At 65.2% G+C, this 24983-nt stretch overlaps 1 protein-coding gene across 9 annotated transcripts; it reads left to right on the top strand.

Annotated features, from left to right (window-relative positions):
• The first annotated feature begins 30 nt into the window (after nucleotides 1–30).
• Nucleotides 31–24092, top strand: PDLIM7 (PDZ and LIM domain 7). 9 transcript variants are annotated; one of them, XM_054037359.1, is made up of 15 exons: nucleotides 31–100; nucleotides 3905–4011; nucleotides 12963–13114; nucleotides 13389–13419; nucleotides 14384–14550; nucleotides 15730–15750; nucleotides 16493–16570; nucleotides 16887–17041; nucleotides 17552–17588; nucleotides 20172–20230; nucleotides 20468–20708; nucleotides 20878–21058; nucleotides 21335–21455; nucleotides 22407–22522; nucleotides 22810–24092. In XM_054037359.1, exons 1-15 carry the CDS (start codon nucleotides 70–72, stop codon nucleotides 22894–22896), a joined length of 1584 nt encoding a protein of 527 aa, XP_053893334.1. In that variant the 5' UTR covers nucleotides 31–69; the 3' UTR covers nucleotides 22897–24092. The 9 variants fall into 9 exon arrangements, with proteins under 9 accessions (XP_053893334.1, XP_053893340.1, XP_053893335.1 ...); XM_054037362.1 differs by lacking the exon at nucleotides 31–100 and adding an exon at nucleotides 3171–3272; XM_054037363.1 differs by lacking the exon at nucleotides 31–100 and adding an exon at nucleotides 3344–3546.
• The last annotated feature ends 891 nt before the right edge of the window (nucleotides 24093–24983 follow it).

Below are 24983 nucleotides of genomic sequence, written 5' to 3'. Positions count from 1 at the left end.
ATCGCTCCGCCCCCTCGGGGTATAGAAGAAACTGGGCGGGGGGGGGTCGCGGCCAGAGCGCGAGCGAGTATGCCCCGCCCGGAGCCGGCGGCGCGAGCAGGTGAGGGGGGGCGGCTCGCGGCGGGGGGTCCGGGCCCGATCCCCGCGCACGTAGCTCGTGTCCCGCGGGGGCGGCGCTGGGTCCCGGCCGGGCCGGGCGGGGCTCGGGCTCCCCGGGGTCGGGAGTCAAAAGAATCCCGGTTCCCTGCCGCGCCCGCCCGCCCGGCCTGGCCTGGATCCGCCTGGGGGGGGCTGGATCCGCGGGGGGGGGGGCTGGATCCGCGGGGGGGGGGGCGGGAGCCGCGCGGGGGGGGGGCGGGATGCGGGGGGGGCAGGAGCCGCGCGGGGGGGCGGGATGCGGGGGGGGCAGGAGCCGCGCGGGGGGGGGCGGGATCCGGCCCGGCTGCCCCCCCCCCCCCTTTGGGGCCGCTCTCCGCCCGCCCGGCCGGGCTCCTCCGAAAGCGCCGGCTCTGGCCCGGCTCCAGCGCGTCTCGCAGCGCGGTGACTAACCGCCCGGGCCGGGACGGGGCTGCGCAAACCGCCTGCGGGACCTGGGCGGCCCCTGCCCGGGCTGGGAGCAGTGCGCGTCGGCCCCGTCCTGCAGTGACCCCCTGGCGGGGCTGGCAGCGGCCCCAGTCCTGCCCTACGGCGCCCCCCCCCCCGGCCATCCCGTGCCCGCCCCCCCCCCCCGGCCATCCCGTGCCCGCCCCCTATGCGCCCCCCCCCGGCCATCCCGTGCCCGCCCCCCCCCGGCCATCCCGTGCCCGCCCCCCCCCGGCCATCCCGTGCCCGCCCCCCCCCGGCCATCCCGTGCCCGCCCCCCCCCGGCCATCCCGTGCCCGCCCCCCCCCGGCCATCCCGTGCCCGCCCCCCCCCGGCCATCCCGTGCCCGCCCCCCCCCCCGGCCATCCCGTGCCCGCCCCCCCCCCCCGGCCATCCCGTGCCCGCCCCCCCCCCCCGGCCATCCCGTGCCCGCCCCCCCCCCCCGGCCATCCCGTGCCCGCCCCCCCCCCCGGCCATCCCGTGCCCGCCCCCCCCCCCCGGCCATCCCGTGCCCGCCCCCCCCCCCCCGGCCATCCCGTGCCCGCCCCCCCCCCCCCGGCCATCCCGTGCCCGCCCCCCCCCCCCCGGCCATCCCGTGCCCGCCCCCCCCCCCCGGCCATCCCGTGCCCGCCCCCCCCCCCCCGGCCATCCCGTGCCCGCCCCCCCCCCCCCCGGCCATCCCGTGCCCGCCCCCCCCCCCCCGGCCATCCCGTGCCCGCCCCCCCCCCCCGGCCATCCCGTGCCCGCCCCCCCCCCCGGCCATCCCGTGCCCGCCCCCCCCCCCCGGCCATCCCGTGCCCGCCCCCCCCCCCCCGGCCATCCCGTGCCCGCCCCCCCCCCCCCGGCCATCCCGTGCCCGCCCCCCCCCCCCGGCCATCCCGTGCCCGCCCCCCCCCCCCCGGCCATCCCGTGCCCGCCCCCCCCCCCCCGGCCATCCCGTGCCCGCCCCCCCCCCCCCCCCGGCCATCCCGTGCCCGCCCCCCCCCCCCCCCCGGCCATCCCGTGCCCGCCCCCCCCCCCCCCCGGCCATCCCGTGCCCGCCCCCCCCCCCCCCGGCCATCCCGTGCCCGCCCCCCCCCCCCCCGGCCATCCCGTGCCCGCCCCCCCCCCCCCCGGCCATCCCGTGCCCGCCCCCCCCCCCCCCCGGCCATCCCGTGCCCGCCCCCCCCCCCCCCCCGGCCATCCCGTGCCCGCCCCCCCCCCCCCCCCCGGCCATCCCGTGCCCGCCCCCCCCCCCCCCGGCCATCCCGTGCCCGCCCCCCCCCCCCCCCGGCCATCCCGTGCCCGCCCCCCCCCCCCCCCCGGCCATCCCGTGCCCGCCCCCCCCCCCCCGGCCATCCCGTGCCCGCCCCCCCCCCCCCCCCGGCCATCCCGTGCCCGCCCCCCCCCCCCCCCGGCCATCCCGTGCCCGCCCCCCCCCCCCCCCGGCCATCCCGTGCCCGCCCCCCCCCCCCCCCGGCCATCCCGTGCCCGCCCCCCCCCCCCCGGCCATCCCGTGCCCGCCCCCCCCCCCCCCCGGCCATCCCGTGCCCGCCCCCCCCCCCCCCCGGCCATCCCGTGCCCGCCCCCCCCCCCCCCCGGCCATCCCGTGCCCGCCCCCCCCCCCCCCCGGCCATCCCGTGCCCGCCCCCTCCCCCCGCGCTGGCCGTGCCCGGAGCAGCCGGTCGCTATGCGCAGACCCTAGTCCCCAGGGCGCTGCCCCCATTCTGCGCCCTTGTCTCTACCTACCGCCATCCCACTAGTTACAGCAAAGGACCCTTTATCCTTTCCCGTGTGCTGTATGTCTCGGGATTTTTGGCTGCTGCCTGTCACGGGGGCATCTGAACTTTCCCAGCCTGCCTGACCCAGTGAACCCGATGCCGTTGGAGTCCTGCAGGAAGCCCTCGCGCAGATCTGCATGTCAAGGGCCCGCCTGGTGGCAGTGGGCAGCTCTGGTTGTGTGGGGGCGCTGCCCTAGCTGGCAGTGCGAGGTGTTAGCTTCACTACAGGGATGGGGGGCTGGGAATGGCTGCGCAGCTCTTCCAGTGCGCCAGGGACATCCCGCACCCCATCACATCCTCCACACCGAGCCAAGACTCCTGCTGCAGCCTGTGGCAAAGGGCCCCGCTCAGGCATGTTGTCCTGTCTGCTCAGCCCAGGAAGGGGGGAGGGTTCAGTCTCCCCACCTCTTCCTAGCCCTGCACATTCCTCTCCCAGTCCCGTGGAGATGGTTTTAAGCTGCATCTGGACTCCTTGGAGGGGAAGGAAGTGGGGCCTGCTGGTGAGGGGGGTCTCTGGAGTGGGGGAGGCAGATCGGGTCTGAGCACAGGTGGCTGCTGTACTGTCCCAAGGCAGCTCCTGTGGGGGATGGGGGATCCCAGCCCAGAGTGCTGGTTTTGTGTGCGTGTTTTATGGGCCAGCGCAGGGAATGTCTGACATGCAGCCCTCCGCAGTCGCTCTGGAGTATCCCTCCCAGCCCGGATGAGCAGCCAGAGGAATATGCGGGTGTCATCTTACATGCCTTATATAGCCTGCAAGCTGCTGGGGAGAGCTTGGGGGAGGGGGGCAGGATCCTGCCCACCACCTACCCGTGGGGGCGTGGAGCTAGATTAGATTTGGGGGCTGAGTCCCCATCCCTCGGTGCTGGCCTCTCCCTGGGTTTGGAGGGAGAGGAGAGGCCAGAGGCCTTGCTCCAGCTCCTGTCGGATGAGGTTGGTGGTGACTCCTGGAATTGAGCAGGGTTGGGGCTGGTCCCAGCCCCCTTGCTGGCAGCTGTGCCGGGAAAGACTGTCCCTGTGCACACTGGCATAGGGGATTGCTCTTCTCAGCTGGCTGTTGGGGTGAAGTCTGTCTCCCCGTCTGCCTGACCTCTCAGCATTGGGGCTAGTGGGTGTCAAGCAGGCCCCCTGGCAGTGCTGACTTGCCCAACCAAAAGGTTTCCAAATGCTCCTGTCACTGCCCGAGTCGTGAGTAACCTATGGCTTGGTGAGTACCATGGGCACCTGGCTGCAGGGGCAGTGGCTTTGCAGCTGTGTGCTCGCTGCAGGGGTGTGTGGCTGGATACACAACCTGCTCAGTGCCTGCCTGTGACAGGGGAGGGGGTGCCCTCTGACTCTGGGCCAAGTGCTGGGGGAGGGTTGGATCCTCTCCCTGCGATGGATTGCGCGAGCTTGGGATCTTCTCTAGCAGTGTCACTGGGGAATCTTGCCCGTGCTCCCCAGGAGAAGCCATGGGGGCAGAATGTCAGTAGGTAGTTGGAGCTGGCCCCCAGGAGAGAGTGCCCTGCCCCTTCTCTGCTCTCCTTGCTCCTCCTAAATGCCTGAATCTTCTCTTCTCTCTTCAGAAATGAGCAGCATGGACTCCTATAAAGTGATGCTGGATGGGCCGGCGCCCTGGGGGTTCAGGCTGCAGGGGGGCAAGGACTTCAACATGCCCCTCTCCATCTCCAGGGTAAGAACTGTGGCAGAAAACCTCTGCACCAGCCATGCTGTGGCTTCCCTCTCCCCCTACCTGGAGCTGCTGGGGGGCGCTGCTGCTGCATTTGGGTATTTGGCTGCATTGCCCAAGATAAGCTGAGGTCCCTGCATCGAGGTGCCTCCATCTAACAAATGCCCCCTGAGCAATGGGGGGCAGAGGGATGCCCTTCACCTGTGTCACACTGGGGGCTGGGGATGTGCTGCCAGTGAAGCTCCCTGGGCACAAGGGAGCTATGGAAGTAGGAGGTGCCATCTGAGCTGTGTGGAGGGGCTGGTTGGCCATTGTCGGGACAAGGCTCTTCTCCCAGACCTGCTCCCATCTGTCTGGTGGGGGAAGGGGCAGCTCCCCTCCTGGAGCCCTTCGCCTGGTCTCTTCCCGTCGTGTCTAGGTTCTGCTGTCTTCAACGAGAGCAGGGATGCTGGGCATCCTGCCAGTGGGTCAGGGTCTTGGTGTGGTGGTTTCCATGCCAGGCTGATGGTGAGGTCTGTCTTGCTGCTGCCTGTAGAGAGGGGGGCTGCCTTCCTGCTCGGAAGTGAATCAGTGGCTCCCAGCTGGGCCAGCCTGGAGCTCAGGGGCAGGGTGCTGCTGCGGGATGAACTGTCACCTGCCGCTCTCCTCAGTCTGCCCAGGGGCTGTGCTGTGTGCCAGCCCTGTGGGGTTGGGCTCTGCTCCTGGGGCAGGGCTCCCCACAGCCTGGGGCTGGCCCAGGCCTTGAGATAAGCTGCTGTAGGGTGCTGTGCCTGTTCTTGGCTGCTTCTTCCTGGGGACCATCCTGCAGAGCCCCCTCCTCTCCTGGCTCTTGGCAGTCTCATTCTGCGCTCTGCCCTGGGTCCCCTCTGCCAGCCCCTAGCTCTGGAGCTGTGCCCTGCAGCATTGGGTGCTGGGCAGGAGGGCTGTCTCAGTAACATAGGGCTGGACTGGGGGTAGGTGTGCTGCCGGTGAACTCAGAGGTGGGTGAGACCACCCCTCTTGAGCCATGTGCTCTGAGCATTAGAGCTGTTGGGGGGAGCATCTGTGCTGGCATCAGGGTGGCAGTCTGGAGGAAACCCCTTTGGGTATTGGTGCTGTTCCTAGTGGCCCGGGGCCCCCATCCCACCCTGTTTTGTTGGCAGCCATGAGGAAGCCAAGGACTGCGCTCCCCTGTGGCCCAGGCTGGCACGGAGCAGTACAGGGAGCTGGTGCTGTGAATCGCTGCCTAGCACTAACTGCACCCTGGCCTTGCCATTCAAGGCTCTTTGGGCCAGCTCCTTGTGCCCAGGCCCTGCCTCTGGGTGGGGAGGGGTTCTGTGACCTTGCAAGCTGCCCCCCACGGGGTCCCAGTCCTGCCTGGGCACAGGGCGCTCGTGAACTTGCCACTGGATTGTTGGCAGACGGCCCTCGGTGTGGAATTGCCTTATAAGCCTTGGAATGTGGAGTGTCCGTGCTGCGATGCTGGCGGATGGAGACTTTCCCAACAAGCTGGAGGCAGGATCAGGCTCTGTGAGGGCTCCCTCCTACGTGCTGTGACCGTACGGCAGACAGCCCATGTGCACAGCAGTGAGCCTGCGGTGAGGGTGAGGAGGGGGCTCTGACTGTCTCTGTGCTGCCCCAGCCCTGTGGGGTGCTTGCCTGCAGCCCACTGGCCCCTGCGGGCACTCAGTAGGCTCCTTGCAGAGACAGCCTCAACTCGTGTTCTAGACAATGTCTCTTGGGTAGCTGCCTGCGTGCACCAGGGCCTGTCTAGGCAGAGGGGTCTGCAGAGAGCCTAGCTGTGGCTTCCTGGAGCCAGAGCCCCCTCCCCACCCAGCCCCTGTCTGCTCCAAGGGGCCCTGCATGGGAAGTGCTGGGGAGGGCGGCGCAGGGCTGTGCTAGCCAGCACCACGCTGGGCCCTACACTCAGCTCCTCTGAACGCCTGGGGGAGGGGGGTTTCCTGAGCAGCGCTGCCTGACATGAGTCCCTGCAGCTTTGCCTTTGCAGCCCTCTGGCCCCTTGGATCTCTTCCGGCCAGCTTGGAGGCCAGTTCCTGGCTTGCGGTCAGCCAGCCCTAGGGTTTGGGTTTTATGAGCCCTGGAGAGTGTGGCCCTGATAGAAGTGCAGCTTCCTTCAGGGACATGTTAATCCCAGGCCAGATGCTGGGGCCCAGACACTGTCTTTGGCAAACTTCCCTCCGGGCTGGGGGTACACTGCTTTGCACCGTGCGCTCTGGGCAGTATGTCCAGCTGAGACGGGCCCTGGGGAGACTTGCCTGCTCGTCTGGATTAGTGCACCTCACCCGGCATTGGCAGTGATGGCAGTCGCACACAGCACTCTCACAACTGGCTGGTTTAACTGGACACCGCCTAGGAAACCCGCAGAGTCCAGTGTGGCCAGCGCAGAGTCCAGTGTGGCCAGCGCAGAGTCCAGTGTGGCCAGCGCAGAGTCCAGTGTGGCCAGCGCAGAGTCCAGTGTGGCCAGCGCAGAGTCCAGTGTGGCCAGCGCAGAGTCCAGTGTGGCCAGCGCGAACCCCTGGGTTCAAGCTCCGTCTGTCTGAGCTGGGGTCTGACCAAGGAGGTCAGATGGAGGGAGAGCCCTGACTCCTTCCAGCAACACCCCATCCACCGTCTGAACTCAAACTTGAACGGGTACAGAGAAGGGCCACTAGGATGATCAGAGGAATGGAAAACCTGTCGTATGAAAGGAGACTCGAGGAGCTTGGGTTGTTTAGCCTGACCAAATGAAGGCTGAGGGGGGATATGATTGCTCTCTTTAAATATATTAGAGGAGTAAATACCAGGGAGGGAGAGGAATTATTTCAGCTCAGTACTAATGTGGACACGAGAACGAATTGATATAAACTGGCCGTGGGGAAGTTTAGGCTTGAAATTAGACGAAGGTTTCTGACCGTCAGAGGGGTGAAATATTGGAACAGCCTTCCGAGGGAAACAGTGGGGGCGAAGGACCTGTCTGGTTTTAAGATTAAGCTAGATAAGTTTATGGAAGGAATGGTTTAATGGGATAACATGATTTTAGTCAAACGAACAGTGTGCCATCGCTAGTAAATAGTATCGATGGCCAATGAGGGTCTGGCTGGAGAATCTTGCCTGTATGCTCGGGGTTCTACTGATCGCCATATTTGGGGTCGGGAAGGAATTTTCCTCCAGGGTAGATTGGCAGAGGCCCTGGAGGTTTTTCGCCTTCCTCCGCAGCATGGGGCGGGGGTCGCTAGCTGGAGGATTCTCTGCTGCTTGAAGTCTCTAAACCACAGGATTTGGGGACTTCAACAGCAGAGTCAAGGGAAAGGGTTGGGACGGCTTTGTGGCCTGCATCATGCGGGAGGTCAGACTAGATGATCATAATGGGCCCTTCTGACCTTAAAGTCTATGAGTCTGAGTCTCTCACCCCTCCAGTCCTCTGATCTCAAGCTGGGGGTGGGGGTGGGGGAGGAGGGAGTCCATCTTCCTCTGGGTTGTTGGTTGCTAGGTGTCAGTGTCCTGGTGAGTGGATTTGCTGTTGTCTTCTCCAGAAACATCCCTGCTCCTCATCCTCGAGGCTGTAGTGTCTGTACCACCCCCATGCCCTGCCCCTGCTCACTGGCCGCCAGCTGGCCCAAGAGGTGGCCTCCACTCGTGCTGACAGGCCCTGTCCAGACCAGCCCCTCGCTTGGCTTGGCAGCGAGGCTGAAGCTGAGCCTAGAGCAGTTTGCCTAATGGTGCCCCCAGGTACTGCCTTGGCCCCTCAGTGCTGCCTGCCCGTGTGCCCCGCCCTTCAGAGATCCCCTTGCCTGTAGCCAGGCCTGGTGCTCTGGGGCCAGGGGGAATTTTTCCACCTCTTGTGGAGAAGCATGACCCCCTTCTCCCACCCTCTGCTGAGGGGTTGGTGTGCCTTGTGTTGGGGGGGGCCCTTGGAGCCATCCGTGGCCCATACAGCAAGAAGCTCTGCTTTCTCCCTGGGGCTCACTGGGTGCTGCTCTCTTGCTGATGCCCTGTCCCTCTGTTGCCCTGGGTTCTGTGACCAGTGAGCAGCATTCCTGCTTCTCCCACCTGGCAGCTTGTTGCTGGACTGGTTGCCCTTGGCAGGCAGCCTGTAACAGCCAGTGCCCTGCCCGCGCAGTGACTCCCCAGGCATGGCGCAGTCCCTGCGGGTATCTGGGCTGCAGAGCAGCCATTCACCATCCCTGCACGGTGTGTGGTGGTGGTGGGGTGCAGCCCTGGGGCAGGGACTGGAGAAGTTGCACTGGGGGAGCTGACGGCCCAGCCGCTAGGGACCAGAGAACACTCATCCCCATTGGCCATGAGGCCTCCAGTGGCCTGGGGTTCGAGGCTTGTCTGGGCTTACTGACTCACCTGTAGACAGGCTCCTTGAGGGCCTAGCCTGGGCTGTCTTCTCTCCTTGCAGTGGGTGGGCTCTGGCGCATGGCCGCTGCACTGGGGCAGCTGGAGGCACGTAGCTCTGGCACAAAGGGAGGTGGGTGCTGCCTCTCCTGCCCCCCACCCCTGGGACTGCTGGGTCAGTGCTGAAGGGGAGAGGCTGGGGGAGGGGAATAGGGAGCTGAGCACTTGTTTGGTGGGCTTTAGTGCTGCAGGGAGGGGGTGGATGGCTTGTTATGCTTCCCAGTTAACACGCAGGGGCTCTGGCTTCCCCTCAGGCTGGCTGTGGGCAACTTTGCTGACATGGGGGGGCAGCGATAACTGGGTCACAGCCAGGGCTCTGCCTGGCAGCCCCATGCTTACAGGGTGCTCACACTGCATGCCTGCCTCCTCCCTCGAGGCAGGCCTGTGGGTGCCTGAGGTGAGGGGCTGGAGGAGCTGCTTGCAGCTCAACAGGCAGAGTGTGTGTGTGTGTGTGTGTGTGTGTGTGTGTGTGTGTGTGTGTGCGCGCCATGGTGGATGAGAGAAGGGAGCAGGTGGGGGACTCAGGCCTGGCGGTCTCAGCTGTTCCCAGGCAGTGAAGGAGAGATGCTGAGGTCAGGTATAGAAAGGATAAAAATACGCCCTTGCTGTCAGCAGGGTGGGTGTGCCAGGGCCTCAGGACGCTCCTGGCACCGCAGTCCCCAGACCCAAGTGAGTCCCCTGGGATGGAGAGCCAAGTGGGGGGGATCCCTGGACTCCTCCACCCCGCAGTGGCTCACTCAAAACACAGGTGCACGTGACCAGCTCGGGTGTCTGCCCCCTGTGGGGAGAGCTGGCCGTGGCTGCAGGCGCAAAGCACCTGGGTGCTCAGCATGTGCGGAACGGGCCCCCTGCCTGGGGAAGGGAGGGGCTGGCGGCATGGTGAGTGCAGCCATGTTGGGGAGCTCACCCCACTCGGCAGGAAATGGAAGACTCAGCCTTCCCCCAGCTTCGTAGTCTGGACAGAGGGCCAGGCCCGGCTACCAGGGCGTCCCCTAGCCGTGGCCCCTCCAGCACAGCTTGCTGTGAACTTCCTGCCTGGCCTGGGGAGGTGGGAGCTGTGTGTGTAATGGGGGAGGGTTCTGGCTAGTTTGCATGCCACTTAGCAGGAGCAGGGACCTTCCACCTCCCCAGCACAGCCTGGGCGATGCTCTCCCTGAGCCAGCCCAGCCCTGGAACCCACTGCTCTCCTGGGCACTGTGAGAGACCCTTCTCCTGTGCCTGGCAGTGGCTTGGCTCTCAGCAAGTGCAGGCTTGTGCCCATGTTGCCCAGCAGGGTCCTTGGTGGTCCCGACCCGTGAGGGCGTCTGTTTTCTGAAGCCCTGCAAGGGTCTCTCCCAAGCTCCCCCATGGGCTGAGGCAGCGGCTGGAGAGCTGAGTGGGGGTTGGGAAGGGAGAATGGCTGGTGCTGCCAGTGGGGACCCCAGCGTGCTGGTGGGCGGCCCTGTAACCAGCTCGTCCAGGGTTGGGCTGATGCTTTCTAGCCACTTCACCAGGCCTGCCTGAAGAGAGGGCCCAGCCCAGGCAGCTCCTGCTGCTGCAGCCAGGCAGCATGGTGTGGGGCTCATCTGCACTGACATCCCACTGCTGCCACCAGTGACCTCCAAGGCTGACTCGTGGCAGCAAGGGAATGGGGCTGGGGGCTGGACCCCCTGCTCAGGCCAGGCCTGGTGTCCAGTACAGCACATGGCTGTGTCAGCATGTGGGGCTGTGCAGTGACTGGCCCCCAAGACCCTGTGAAGAGAGGGCAAGGGGGTGTCTGGTTGGCAGCTGGGATTTTCCAGCCCTCGACTCCGCTGGGCTTCCGGTGCCACGCCCTCTTATGCTCATGTTGCGCTGGATGTGAGGAAATATTTGGTCCTAAGGCAGGGCCCATGAGCATCCCAGCCCAGAGGAGCAGGAGTGGCTCCAGGCTGTCTCACCACTTGTCTCCATGCCAGCATCCTGGAGCTGCGATGGGGTCACACGGGGGTGGAAGGGCATGGCAAGTGCTGGGCACCTGCAGCTGGCAGGTGGAGTCTTCCCTGCCCATCCAGGCAGCTGAGGCGACAGGGTGTGGTTTTGGCCGCCTGCTCGTGCAGTGACTCCTCATCTCATTGCCGCAGTGCCTGCACCTGACTGCCCCTCGGTCTCTGGGGCAGGGAGGGAGTGGGGCCTGCTTTAGCGGTGTGCCCCAGCTCTGGACGCTGAGGGGGGCTGCCCCACAGCCCTGCTTTGGGGGGTTTGTGTGGCTGCAGCCTGGCTGGTTCTGGGTGCCCCTGCGCAAGAGGCCTGGCCGCTCGCCAGGCCCTGTGCAGGGCTGGGAGCAGAAGAAATGTTGCCGGCACTGAAGCAGGGTTAATGTCTCCCTGCCCCGGGCTGGGGATGAGGTAATGTCTCCGCCTGCTGCCGGAGGAAGAGGAATGGGCTCCGCGTAGCAGGAGAGGAGCACTTCCTGGGGTCTGCTCAGGCGCCTCCCGCCCAGACGCAGCCTAGGAAATGCCTGTGGTTTGCAGGTCTAAGGCGGAGCGAGTGACACATGGGCTGCGTTAGGGAAGGCTCTGACTCACTTCCTGGCTCTCCCCAAGGACCCTGGCGCGCTAGCGCAATTCCTGCCCACGCTGGGGCCAGTTCCTTGGCCGGGGGCTTGGGCCCTTGCTGTGGGGCTGCACAGCGCCAGTGGGCCTGGGGGAGGGGAGTGTAAACACCAGGCACCTGGCTTCTCCGGCAAGCCCTGCCTCCAACTTCTGCCCTGGGAGCTTGGGACCCTGCAGCTGGCACCAGCTGGAGAAGGTGCATGTCCCCTCCTGCTCTGGCCCTGCCTACAAGCCATGGGTAGGTGGTAGAGGAGGGGAGAACAGCCTGGCGAGGCTGGAAGCGACTGAGCCCCTAGAATTGGTTCTGCGGCCTGCCTGTTCCTTGTGTGGGGTGGGCGGTGAGTGCTGCCCTGGCCTGCCTAGCAAACTCCCCTCCTCGTGTCAGCGGGTGGCGCTGGGAGCTAGCGGTGGAGCCAGGAGCAGCTCCCGCAGGGGAAGGGGCAGCCTGCCCTGGGGTAACTGGTGCAGGCGATGCCTCAGCCCCTCTGCAGCCCCCCTCCCCTGCTGTGTGCCAGAGCTAATGCAGACCTGGAACTGTGCTGCCTCGCTGTCCCTGCGAGTGGAGCCGGCACAAGGGCTACTAGTGCTAGGATCAGAGCCAAACTCCAGTTTCTCTCCCTGCCCCTCCACTTGTTCCTGAACCTCAAAGGCACAGACATTGGGACCCAGGGCCTGGCTTTTCCTGTGGGTAGCCAGGGTCTCCCCCACGGGGTACAGCTCACATCTGCACTGGGTTGTGTACACCCCCCGAAACTGACCAGCTGAACCCAGGCATTGCAGATGTGGCTCGTTCTGTCTGTTTGAGGTCTCTGGGTCAGACCACATCCTGCAGCCTTAAACCCCTCACACGGGGGGGGGAGGTGTCGTTGTACTCGGATGCTTTCGTGAATGGTGACTTGCAAAAGGGTCTTAAAGCCCCCAGGGCTTGTGCTGCAAACACGTCGTCAGTGCAGTGAGTGCCTGGATCTGTGCTTGCTGTGAGGCCCCGCACGGCTGCTGGAGCTGGGACTTGCAGCTTTTTCCAGGGGAGGATCAAGGCCTGCTAGCGGAGATGCTCAGAGCAGTGGGAGCGCAGACTTCAGAGCTGCCTTGGTGCTCCATTTCCAACCCGGGTCCCCGGGAGCGAGGCTGCCTTCTCAGGACTGCGGAGCGCAGTGCAGAAAGCTCATCTCCCTGTGCTGGGAGAAACCCCTGTCCGTTACAGCAGAGGTGACGCGCAGGGGCTGGAATTAAGGCTTGGAGCTGTTGGCTGAGTCCAGCGGGCGCTTGTCCTGGTGATCCCTGACAGGCTGGAGGAGGGGGATCAGCAAGTCCTCAATTCTAGAGCCCAAGCAGAAGGTGGATCCAGGGCTCCCAGTGCCCTGCCTTGCCCAATCCCAGCGTTGCAGCTTCTCCAGCTCTAGGCATTGCCCTGCTCAGTGTGGAGGTTACATTGGGGGCAGGGGAAGGAGCCCACTCGAGAGCTATGCATTGGCAGTGAGGGCGGGGCCAGGAGACCAAGTGGCACTGCACCTAATTGGGGGGCATTGGCAGATGGGCATCTCCTGACATGGTGCAGGGGGCCTGGGGCTGGCTGCAAAAGCAGAGGTCTCCCCCGCCCAGATGCATACCTGTTACCCAGCCCCAAAACCTCCCCAACTCTGGGGTGGAAGACAGCAGCTGTTAGTGCACAGCCGGGCCCCTGTAGACCTGGAGATTGAGTGTTGCGTCCAGTTGGAGGAGTTCAGGGAGGCTGGCCCTGGCTGGCTCTGGAGTTGACCGCCCTCCTCGGGTGCAGTAGGGCCCCTGGCTCAGGCATGCTCAGGGTTGGCTGTAGCTGAAAGACAGGACTCCTGAAGCACAGCGCCCCTAGCACCTGCGAGGGCTGCATGTGGCTCCGCTCTCCTCTCCCTGCAGCACAGCATCCCTGAGCGCCTGTGTCCTTAGCAGCCTCCTTCCGGCACTGTCCTGCTCCAGGGAGTGGCTTTGCCTTGTGATTGACTCTCTGGCTCTGCCCTGCAGCTGACCCCTGGTGGCAAGGCAGCCCAGGCCGGCGTGGGAGTGGGCGACTGGGTGCTGAGCATCGATGGGGAGAACACCAGTAGCATGACTCACATCGAAGCGCAGAACAAGATCCGCGCCTGCGGAGACCAGCTTTCCCTCAGCCTGAGCAGGTAACGCCCGCGCTGCTCTCACCTGGGCCAGGGACCCCCACCGCCCACGCATGGTCCCCTCCTTAGCCCCTGCACCCAGTTCTGATGCCTATGCGCCACTCTGCAGGGGTGGGCTGCCTCTCTCGGAGCCTACAGGTTTGTGTCCCGCCCCACAGAGCCCATAAAGACCCAGTGCTTGGTTTGGCAGAGGGGTCAGCCTGGGCCGGGGAGGGGGAAGAGCCCAGCCTGAGACGGGTCTGGTCTATTCATCTCAGCTCAATCTGTTCTCCTGCAGAGTCCAGTGCCTCCTGGGGAAGCCACACAAGGTATGTGCTGCTCTTATCCCCGAGGCTGTGGGCACCAGCTCTGTCTCGTGGCGCGTAGGGCTGAGGGTCCCTGTTGCTTTGACGGCAGAACTTGTCTCTGGGCCCTTTCTGGAGGCTCTGGAATTAGCCCCGGGCTGCTCTTGGAGGGCACCAGGTGCTGGGGTTCCTGGTGGCAAAAAGGCGTGGTTGGCTGTAGGTTGGGGCAGATGCCAGTCACTCCACCCCAGAATGTAGGAGGGGTGTAATGGGGCACTGACCTCTGACCCCCTCCCTCCAAAGGGCCCTCTGCAGCAGGCCAATGGGCATCCCACAGGGAGCTGGGTGCCTGGCCATGCGCCTCCCAGTGCAGATCCTGCTGGGAACCCGGGCTTTGGTCTCCTCTTGCAGGGGCCGGCTCAAAGCGCTGTCCCAATGAGGGGCAGGGCTGGACCCAGCCATGAAGCTGCCTCCCGCCTTCAGTATTTGTTCACTGCCTTGGAGTTTCCCTGGCACTGGGCTGTGGGGCAGGCCACTGGTGCATGGTGTGGGCAGGTGGTATAGTGCAGCACATCAGCAGTCTGCCTGTCCCACGGGGCCCGCATCTGAGTGCGTTTGGCCAGGTGTCTCCTCCTTGTCACTAATTCGCTATTGTGCCCCCCAGACCTAGTTCCTGGGCTCATGGCTTCCCTTCATCCCCAGTGCATGGTGCTGTTCTGTGCCTCTTGCTGGGCGCCAGGCGGGCACACAGCAGCACTGGCTAGAGCCCGGAAGCAGCTGGTGGCTGAGTGCCACTCCAGAGTGCTCTCCAAGGTGCCAGAGGCTGTCCCCTTTGGACACCCCTGTGAGGCCAGGCATGGGCCTGGCTTTCTAGCATGGCTGCCCCACGGGATGCCCCTGCTCTTGGGCACTGGCCTGGGGCTGCCAGGTGCTCCTTGCATGCTGCCTGATGTGCAAGCCTCTGTGCTGTGTTTTGTCTCCCGCTCAGGAGTCATTCCCCTGCTCTCAGCCCCCGAAGTATAACTTCGTTCCTAGCACCACCCTCAACAAAACGGCCCGGCCCTTCGGGGCCAGCCCCACGCCCAACTCGCTGCCTGGGCTGGTGACGAAACCTGTGACGTACACGGCCCCCACCTGCACCCCCCAGCACAATGGGTATGTTGCTGTCCGTCACACTGCACTGCAGACTGGCCGGCTGGGCTCGGACCCTGCTCTGCAGGCCGGGCCTGGTTGCTCCCACCCTGAGGCCCTGCCTGCGTCTGGCCGTGCTGCACCCTGCATGTTGGATGTCTCGTGTGCATGCCATGAGCCCTCACGAGCCAGGGCCGCTCGCTGGCAGGACCTGGGCTGGCGCCCCTTCTGGGGAGCAGCGCCCATAGCTGTGGGCAGCATCTACATGGCTGGTGTTTCAGTGACCCCTGGTGGCTGGTTCCGGTATTGCAGTGCAAAAAAGCAGCAGCCCCCTTCATACACCTTGTTCACACAGACTGGCCGACCTGCCTCGCTGGCCCTGCGCTCCTCCCTCTCCCCTTCCTGATGTGGGCAGGATTCTCTTCCGGGGGGGGGAGGGGGGCGGGGCTCTGGCTGCCAGACCTCTCTGAGGAGCCAGGGCATGTTCAGCAGAGCCCAGCCTGGAGCCTTCCTGCCAGCTGATTGGCTATTGCTGGTGCCCCCTGCACCTGGCCAGCTGCTGGCAGGGTACCTGGGACTCCCCGGGTGTGGGCTCTCCTGCCCATCTGGGGAGGGCACTGGCTGTGCAGTGAAGCCACAGGCTGTTCTGTTGAGCTGGGGGCTCCTTTTGTGCCACCTCCCCCAGCATGTGCCGTGCCTGGCCTGGCTCTCCTGGGCGTGCTGAGGGTAGGGTTGCAGCAGGGTCCCTCCAGGGTTGAGCCGAGCTGCCAGAGCTGGTGTGGGGAGCTCTGGGGTTCCTGCGTGTGGCCTGTGAACTGGTGCCCTCATCTTTGCACTGTGCAGTTACTTCGCCAAGCTGGGATCCTTTCCCATGGTCCACCGGGAGCCTGGCGCTTGGCTGCAGAGAGCTGAGCCCTGACCCAGCCCTTGAACTTGGTGCCCCAGAGAACCCCTGGCCAGGTCCAGTCTGTAGTGGGCGATGTGCTGTGATCTGTTGCTGACTCTGTGCTCTGGGGCACCCTCTCCTGCGGCCTGGCAGATGGCAGCCAGAGACGCCCGAGTGGGGTCTGAGTGAGGGCTGGATGTAGGGAGGGTTGGGCCTTTCTCAGTCTCACTCTGCAAGTGTCTCTTGTGGGTGCAGTGGGGCTAATCTCTCTCTTCCCTCCTTTCCTCTTCTCCTTCTCTCCTCCCCCAACTCTGCAGGTGCAGAACCTTGACAAGTCAGTAAGCCTTTTTCCTCTTCTCTGCATCCCCTCCCCTCCCCTGGGTCCTTGGGCTGGTGCCCACCCCCCTCTGGTCTCTAGTACCATCCTGCTGCCTTGCTGCATCCCTCCTCTCCGCTCAGGGAGGAGTGGGACCTATAGCCTCTGTGTCCCCTAGAGCCGACCCCTGTATCTGTCTGGTCCCCTCCCCAAGTGCCATGCTGGGGTGTGGCTGGGTGGTGGCCCTGTGCAGAGGGAGGGTTCCTGTCCAAGGGCGTCGCTCCTTGCCCAAGGGAGGAGATTTCAGGACTAGTCTGATCGCTGGCGGCAGCAAATTAAAGCTAAGGGGAACATCCCGACCCAGCACCCACAGGCTGCCTGGGCTTGGCCAGCTGCCCCTCCCTGGCTTTGACTTTGAGTGGGGAGCAGCTACCTCCTCTGGGAGCATGGTGCTGACTCCAGGCAGGGCCTGGTTGGGGCAGTCACAGGGGAGGGGCCTTTGGGACCCTGATGCTGCTCCACCCCTCCGCAGCCAGGGCGGGTGTCTGCAGAGAGCAGCTGGGTGTCACTGGCCAGTGACTGGGAGGGTGTCCCTTGCCCAGGTACATGCTCTGTAACCTGCGGGCGGTGGAGCAGCCTGTGCCTGGAGAGGTCATGGCCCAGCACGGGGCTCCACTGCCAGCAGAGGCCTTTTCCTGGTCGCGCCGGGGCTGGGATTTTCACCTGACTCACCTGTGCTCTTGTTGCCTCTCTCCTGGCCCCAGGGTCGGTGCCAGCCCCAGCCTGCCAGAGGGGAAAACTCAGCCCCGTGGAGACCTGGGCCGCTCCTACATGGAGGATGAGTAAGGGGGGGGGGGAGATTCGGTGTCTGTTGCTCGTTGGCATGTTGTGCTGTTGTGTTCCTGGGCCCTGAGCTGCTTGCCCGAGGGAAGGTGTCAGCGGGCTGCCCAGCCAGCGAGGGGACACCTGTGGGAAAGGGGGGGTGTTTGGCTCGTGTCCGAGTGATGTGCCCCATCGGGGTGGGCTGCCCAGACCCTGTTGTGGGTTGCAGCGGGGGAGGGGGACACAGGATTCTGCTGGCAGTCCCTCCGTGCCCTGTGTGACGAGGGGTGTGCCGTGCGTGCTGGCTGAGCGCCCTGCCCTTCTGTCTGCGCACAGGCACGCTCTGCGGCTAATGAGCCCCCCCACCGGCCTGCCCAATGACTCCAGCAAAAAGCGTCTGATTGAGGATACGGAGGACTGGCAGCCTCGCACTGGCACAACCCAGTCCCGCTCCTTCCGCATCTTGGCCCACCTCACGGGCACAGAGTTCAGTAAGTGCCTCTCTCTGGGTCCTGGCACGTGCGGGCTGATGGACGGGACGCCAGGTCTGGGTTGGCTGGCAGCCCTGCTCTGATGGGACTGGACAGGCCTGGCACCCTTCTTTGCCAGGGGCCTGCTGGTGGCCGGTGGCCTGCAGGGTACGGAGTAGCCAGTCTCCCTGCAGAGCTGAGTGCAGATAGCTCTTGGACAGCTGTGTGGGATGGGCTGCCCTTGGCAGGCAGGCTCCCAGCAGCGTGCCAGGTGCCTTCCCCCTGTGTGCTCTGTGGGCCTGCCCAAGACCAGTCCCTTCTGCTCACGGAGTCTGGCTGACTCTGGACGCCTTGTATTGCCTCAGTCTAGCCCTCGCTGCGCAGCTGGCTGGGGCAGGAGTGGCCAGTGGGCTCAGCGGGAGCCAGTTGTTGGGGCCAAGGGATGGTGCTTGTGGGCTTCCTCCTTTCCCCCTCGGGGGGGTGTCCAACTGTGACTTTTTCTCTCTGTCTCTTCTCTCCTGCTGATCTCAGTGCAAGATCCAGATGATGAGCATGTTAGAAAAGCCAGGTAAGGGCTGTGGGCACTCGGGTTACCGCATGGGTGCCTGTCTGGGGGTTGTCCCTGCTGCCCTGGACTCTGCCACTCCTGGCCTTGAGGCTAAACCGGCCTTCCTGCTGGCAGGCCCCTCGCCTGGCCTTGCCATCTCATAGGCCCTCGTGCTGCCTTTAGCCTCTGCTGGAGGGGCTGGTCGGCGGTCCTGACGCTCTCCCTCCCCGGTTGGTTGCATGATGTCATGTGGCTGCTCTTTCTTGTCCTGATTTCTGCCAATGGAGCCTCTTCCTCCCTCTGGCACTAACCTCTCCTCCTCCCTCCCCATCTCTGTCCGTCTCCTTCCTTCCTTCCTTTCAGAGAAAAGTTTGTCACTGAGCTTCAGAGCCCTCGCTACACTGGCCTGCGCGACTGGCACCACCAGCGCTCCGCCGTCTCTCTGAACGTGAAATCCTGAGCAGGGCCTGGCCTTGTGCTGGGAGCCTGCACCTCTCCGCCCCGGGCTGGTGCGGCCACATCACATGCCTTCGCCTGGGGAGGGGCATCCGCCTGACTCCTAAACGTACCCAGCTGGGAGCGCCTTGCGCCGTGCGGTCTGCTCTGCCTGGGCTGGGGAGGGGCCGGCCCTGGGCAGGACGCATTGTGTGGCACTGAGCAGGCTGGGATGGAGGCTATCAGCACTGGGGCCCTGGCCTCAGACCCCAGGGGAGCAGAGGGACTCCATTGCTGCATGTCCTTGCCCTGTCACGCTAGGCTTCCCCAAGAGCCCCAGCCCCCTGGGGTGGCTACACTACCCTCGCTCTGCCCAGGGGAAACCTTGAGCAAGTGGAAGCTGGGACGGCTGCCTGGAGTGTCCTCTGGGCCTGTGTTCCCACGGGGGGCCTGTGGCACTGGGGCCAGCTGCGTCCTGTTCCCATGAGCTGCCCAGGCTGAGTGGCTGCTGTTCCCAGATGCCCTCTGGCTGTGCTCATAGTGTGAGGGCCTGGCTCGCACCCAGCGCCTCCTTGGGGCTGTCTCCACACTTACCCAAACTAGACGGGGACCTAGGCTGGAGGGTGGGTCTAGACGGAACGTCCACCTGCCTAGCCCAGCAGAGGTGACTGGTGGGTGGCGAAGGGCTCTGGGAGCAAGCGCAGGCTGCTGGGTTCTGTGCCGTGGGGCAGGCCCCTCTGAGCCTGTTGCCTTGCTGTGATGGGCTCGCAGTGCGCCCCAAGGGCTGATGTGATGTGACCTGTGCTCTCGGTGGGCTGAGTGTTGGGGAGTGGGCTGGGGCTGGGCCCTGGGTCTGCCCAGCACAGCTGCTCGCTGGACCCTTCTGTAGCACAATAAAGATTCCTGTTCTCGTAACTGGCTCCTAGTCGTCATTGCTGGCAGGAGGGGCTGGCTAGGGCACTAGCTGCCAGCCCTGCAGGGGTGCCTGGTGCGCCCTGGGCCCCGTCGGGGGCCTGCAGCCCAGCAGAATGCGGCACCCCTCGGCCTGAGCTGCAGCAGCTGGGGGGAACCTCTCTGCTCTGCTGTCTGCAGAGCCTGGCAGCCTTTCCCCCTTGGGCTGGCCCCCGCCCTGCAGCAAACCCAGCTCCAGTGCACCCTGGGGCTTGCGTAGGGAGCTGTCCATGGACTCCTCTGGGCTGCTGGCACAGGTCCCCCACGGGTGGGCATTGCTGCAGGCTCCTGGCCTTTCCACTCCTGGTCTGTCAGGCACAGCTCCAGCAGCCGGTGCTGCCTCAGGGAGGGACTGTACCCAGCTGTCCCTGGGCCTGGGGATTGGCCCCTGGGAGCTGCTGGAGAGGCTCTGGGGTGAGAGGTGAGAAAGGGGTGGCTGTGTTCCCTCCAACCCTGTCCTGTCACCTCTCTCAGGCCTAGGCTGAGAGCTGCAAGGCCCAACTGTCATGAGCTGGGGGCAAGCTCTCTGCCCCCCTGCAGCCTGGAAGGGCCTGTGCGTTCTGCTCATCCCTTGCCGGAGGTGGGCTGCTGCCTCCCCTCACCCCTAGCATCTCCCAGCAGGGCTGCAGCCAGCTGCTCTGGCCTGTCTGTGGGCATCCTGCCAGCTGGGTGCCTGGGGTCAGGGGCTGTCAGGCCCCGCATGGGACCCCTTCCCTGTGGACAGGGGATGCTGGGTTTGCCAACAGGGAGGAAGAAACTATAGAGTCCAAGAAAACCCCCTTGTGTGGGGCTGGGCCTAATGGATCGAGCAGCGAGTGGGCAGCTTCTCCAGCCCCATTGGAGCAGCAGGGCCCGTGAGGAGGTGGGACTGGGCCATGTTACCCCAGGGTGAGTGAGTGTAACGGGGGAGGGGGGTGTTGATCCCCACAGTGAACTGGCAGCTGGTCCTCTCACAACCGTGGGGACGCCGCGTGGCTGCTCAGGGCACCAGCGTTGGCCCAGAGCAGGAAGTGCCCCCAGCTCTGCGATATTGGGTCACTGACGAACCAAACCAGCCACCAGGGGGTGCTGCCGCACAGCAGGAGGGGGGTGGCTGCCTGGCCTGAGCCCCTGCTGGGGTAGGAGAGCGCCAGGCCCTGGGCTCCTGCCCCATCCAGGGCGGGGGGCGGGGGGTGGGGGGTGGCCAGCTGGCAACTGCATTAATTGGCTGTTCTGTAGCCAGGTGTCTGGGCTGGACCCGTCTGCGGTGGCAGTGCTGAAGGTGGAGCCTGATCCCGGTAAGCAGGGGGTGCTGGGCATGGGCACTGCATGGCGCCGTCTCTCGCGGCTGTGGGGCAGAGTGAGGCCTTGGTGCCCGCAGCAGGGTGCATGCTGGGGGCCTGGGCCAGGCTAGGGGCTGATCCTTCTCTGCCAGCCCCTTGAGGGGTGGGGCTGGGGTGCCTGTTTCTACGCTCTGCCCCAGGCTAGCCCAGCGCAGCTGTATCACCTGGGAATCCCTCTGGGGACTGTTACAGGTTCTGCAGCTCCCAGGCCCCCAGCTGCTCCGGGCCCTGCCAGCCGCCCCCCCTGGGCTGTGGACCCTTCCTTTGCTGAGCGCTATGCGCCCGACAAGACCAGCACCGTGCTGAGCAAACACAGCCAGCCGGCCATGCCCACGCCCATGCAGAACCGCAGCTCCATCGTCCAGGCCGCACAGCAGCCCCCCGAGGGCACCAGCAAAACCCCCATCTGCTACCAGTGCAACAAGGTCATCAGGTGAGTGGCGTGGGGCCCCTCCGCCATGTGCAGGGGCTGCTGGTCACCTGGGAGTGGCCTGGCAGCTCCCGCTTCCTGAGGGAGGAATGAACCCGCTGGGCTGGGCTGTGGGGGCAGCTGGCTCACGTAGCGCTCAGCCATGCTAACTCCTCCCCTGCCCCGCCTCTAGGGGACGCTACCTGGTGGCCCTGGGGCATTACTACCACCCGGAGGAGTTCACATGCTGCCAGTGCAGGAAGGTGCTGGATGAGGGGGGCTTCTTTGAGGAGAAGGGCTCGGTCTTCTGCCCCAAGTGCTACGACATGCGCTATGCCCCCAGCTGTGCCAAGTGCAAGAAGAAGATTGGTGGGGTGAGTCTGTCTGCGTGGAGCCCTCCCCCCTTGGGGCCCCGGTCCAGTCCCCAGCAGCCTGGGCGGGCGTGGGCTCTGGGGCGGGGGCCAGGCAGTGCGGGGCTGCCCCAGCGGGGGGCAGGGCTGGCGGGGGCTGGGTGGTGCGGTGTGGGGCCCTGGGGTGGGGGCCAGGCAGTGTGGGGCTCTGGGGCAGCCCAGCGGGGACTGGGTGGTGGGGGAGGGTGCTCTGGGGCAGCCCAGCGGGGGCCGGGCTGACGGTGCCGTTCCCTTTCCCAGGAGATCATGCATGCGCTGAAGATGACGTGGCACGTGCAGTGCTTCACCTGCGCTGCCTGCAGAACTCCCATCCGCAACCGCGCCTTCTACATGGAGGAGGGGCAGCCCTACTGCGAGAGAGGTAGGGGGTGTCCTGGCCCCTTCCCCACCCCAGGGATGCTGGGATTGCAGCTGCCCCATGTCACCCCGTGGCCTCACAGAGCTGCGTGGGGCAGGGAGAGGAAGCTGTGGTCACTAGTTACTGCTCCAGCCCCTGGGCTGCCCCCAGCGTTGCCTGGGCCTCTCCGAGCAGCCAGGGCCGAGAGCAGGAGCCAAGCAGGCAGCACTGAGCCAGACACCCTGCGGTTCCCGCCCTGGCAAAGGGAGGGGCATCCTCCCCTCCACAGGGAGGGCCCCCCCCCCCCCGTCTGCCACTGGCCTGGCCTCAGTGATGGCTGCTGGGCAGTGCCAGAGCTCCCAGGTTGCCATGGTGATGACAGTGAAGTACCTCATCAAAGCAGAGTGCTGCATGGCATCCTGGGAAATGGGGTCCCCCATTCTACAGACACTGGTTTTCCTGCACTATTCGCCTGGGGGGGGTTTTGGGGATGGGATTGGCGGTGGCAGCGAAATCCCCTCCACAAAGCGGGTGGGGCCGGCGGCAGCAGCACACGCAGACCGAGGGGAAACATGCATGGGGACGTGCTGCTGGCTCCTGGGGCCCCGTCCCCAAACCTGGTCTCAAGGCTGGGCTGGCAGGGGGCTGTGGGTCGGGACTGAGGGGTCTGGGGGAGCCCTGGGCTGGGCTGGCAGGGGCTGCGGGTTGGGACTGAGGGGCCTGGGGGAGCGCTGGGCTGGGCTGGGCTGGGCTGGCAGGGGCTGTGGGTCGGGACTGAGGTGCGCTGGCAGAGCTGTTACAATGGGGCAGGGGATGGCCACCCATTACCTGAGCGTTAGCCCCAGTTAGAGCCAGGCACAAATAAAAACCCACCCACAAAGCAACCTCCGGACTCCCCCAGCCCCCGTCATTCCCAGCCCGGCTCTCTCAAGGGGGTTCTCTGGGGAGGCCTATCTCAGCCCACTCTCTCCCCAGACTACGAGAAGATGTTTGGCACAAAATGCCGTGGCTGTGACTTCAAGATTGATGCTGGTGACCGGTTCCTGGAGGCGCTGGGATTCAGCTGGCATGACACCTGCTTCGTCTGTGCGGTAAGAGCAGCCCCTCCCTATTGCTCACCCTGAGATAATAGGGCTGGCCCCTGCCGGGGGGGGCTCCTCACCCTGCCCCAGCCTCTTTGCTGGCGGTGGCATGAGCAGGATTGGCTGCACCTGCTTCTTGTGCTGAGCTGGCCTGTGTTGGGGGCAGCTCCAGCTGCCCTGTGCCCCCTCAGAGGGCTGTGGCAGGTCTCTGCCAGGTGTGGGGAGGGAAGGGTGTGGATGGAGTGTTGGGGAGGGAGAGCTGGTCTTTCCCTGTTGACCTCCTGCTCTCTCCTTAGATCTGCCAGGTCAGCCTGGAAGGGAAGACGTTCTACTCCAAGAAGGACAAACCCCTCTGCAAGAGCCATGCCTTCTCCCATGTTTAAGGGGAGGCTCCCGCTGCCACACTGCACACGTTGGCCCTGCACACACCTGTCTCTGCCCCTTCTCTTGCTCCATGGGGCCCCAGGGAGCAGGGGCTGGAGCTGCCACTCCCTCTGCTGCTTCTGGCCTGGGCAGCGCCCTGCTCTGGCCTGCCTGGGTGGCAAAGCAGAGCCTGCTGCTCTCTTGCCCCTCAATGGCCGGTCTTCTGTCTGGACTATCTTCTCTACCCCTGTGGTGTCTCACCTGGGCCTGCAGGGGGACCAGGCAGTGCTGGGGCCACCTGTCCCCTCCCTTCTGTACCCACAGCCAATGGAGCCAGGCACCTCCCCTGGGGGCTGGACCTGTCCCATGCTGAGCCCAAGAGTGGGAGAGGCTTGCTGGAGCAGGGCTGCTCTGACCTTACAGGGTGGCCAGCTGGATCCACCGTCTTCCCCCTCCCCACCCGCCCCACGTGGGACTGGTGCCTCTCACCTGGCCAGGCTGCTAGCTAGCTGGAAGCTATGGGGGGAGTGGGGGGATCCTGTAGGGCTGCTCTGTTCCCCTTTATCAGGGGCCCTGGCCTTGCTGCAAGCCCCCAGGCTCGCTGTGCAGGAAGCCCTTGCTTCATGGGCAGGGCACACTTACAGTCCCGGAGCCCAGGCCTGCCTGGTGCCTGCTCTTGGCTGTCCTGCAAGGAGCTAGTCCACACCAGCCACATAGCTGCACTGAATACTACTGGCCTTGTTCCCTGCCACCACGCAGCTGCTATCCTACCTGGCCTACACACCAGGCCTGGCCCCGCAGCCCCCTGAGGGCTGCTGAGAGGTGGGGTGGGTCTCTGGCCCTGTGCTGTCTGGTGCCCCTGCACAAAGGCTTTTCCTGGCTCCCGGTCCTGCAGTGTCCCCAGGCGAGGCAGTAGCAGACTTGCTGCCCCTGTGGGACTAACCTGGACTTTGCAAACACGGAGGTGAGGGGGAAGCTGAAACCCGTGGGGAAGAGGAAGCCCCTCACCCTGCCTACAGAAGCTGCTACTTCACGGGTGGGGCTGTGGGGCAAGGAGCTGAGCCCTCTGTGAAGCCGGCAGTGACAGGCCAGGACCTAGGAAATGCCTTTGCCCCCAGCTTGGCTGCCTCACCCAGAGCTGCCCTGCCTGCGGGGGGCAGTACGTGGTGGAGCCACGGTGCTTTTAGTGCCTTAATAAACACTATCTAGCAAGCGGCAGCTGCCTGGAGCCTGTGGTTCTTGAAGAGCATGGGGCAGGGCCCGTGTGCCTTTGAGTCCTTCCCCAAGCCATCGGCTGAAGGCTTCTGTGGCTTTCCTGGGGGAAACTGCCCCCCATCTTCCCTGCTGCCTTGTCCCGAGCTGGGCAGGACCTACGCCCTCTTCTGGGCATGAGATGCTGCAGGGGAGGACAATCCCCCACTGCTGCGCCTGAGTCCCAGGAGGTGTCTGCCACCAGGGCCTCGGGAAAGCACCTGGCCATGGCTCTGAGCCAAACAAATCCAGGCTGTCAGGGAGGCCCTTCACGCAGCAGCTCCCCCAGGGCGCAGAGGAGGGGACAGGCCCCAGCGGAGTGTGATGAGCAGTTCACTAAAGGGGTTAATCCAAGATGTCTGCCTGGGCAGCCGCAAAACAGGTGCGAGGGAAGGGGGCTGCTGGTTCCCCCAGGAGCAATTCAGGCTGTAGCTGAGACGCTGAATGATTCCTTTGCGTGAGTCGGCCCCCCTGAGGATGGTGGAGACACCTCCCTCCCACCTGCTCTTTCCTGGCAGCAAAGGGGAGGCACCAGCAGCGAGCGAAGGGTCGGACAAAGAGAGGCCGGAACAAACCGATCATTTAAAATGTACTAAGTCATCAGGCCCCCGTGGCTAGGTCAAACCAAGGGTTCAGTGCGCGTAAGCGTGAATTAGCGGAGCTGGTGCTCCCGGACCCAGGGAACTGCTGTAAGAACAGCTCCGGACTGGAGGGTAGTAAATGTATCCACACGTCAGCCAGGTTCAGAGGGGAATGGGGCTGGCTGACCAGTAAGCCGTAGCTCTGGGCCTGGGGAGTGGGGCTGGCTGACCAGTAAGCCGTAGCTCTGGGCCTGGGGAGTGGGGCTGGCTGACCA

The sequence above is a fragment of the Malaclemys terrapin genome, chromosome 8 (assembly GCF_027887155.1).
Source record: "Malaclemys terrapin pileata isolate rMalTer1 chromosome 8, rMalTer1.hap1, whole genome shotgun sequence".
Lineage (NCBI taxonomy): Eukaryota > Metazoa > Chordata > Testudines > Emydidae > Malaclemys > Malaclemys terrapin.
The sequence above is the reverse complement of the archived record's forward strand: the minus strand, read 5'-3'. Positions and strand labels throughout refer to the sequence as shown.

What these genes read in the sequence shown, in the direction of transcription:
- PDLIM7 (XM_054037359.1), top strand. Translation starts at nt 70, where the DNA reads ATGCCCCGCCCGGAGCCGGCGGCGCGAGCAG. An exon ending in GGAGCCGGCGGCGCGAGCAG is followed by an intron (nt 101 to 3,904) that starts GTGAGGGGGGGC and finishes TTCTCTCTTCAG; the next exon opens with AAATGAGCAGCATGGACTCC. An exon ending in GAAGGTGGAGCCTGATCCCG is followed by an intron (nt 20,231 to 20,467) that starts GTAAGCAGGGGG and finishes GGACTGTTACAG; the next exon opens with GTTCTGCAGCTCCCAGGCCC.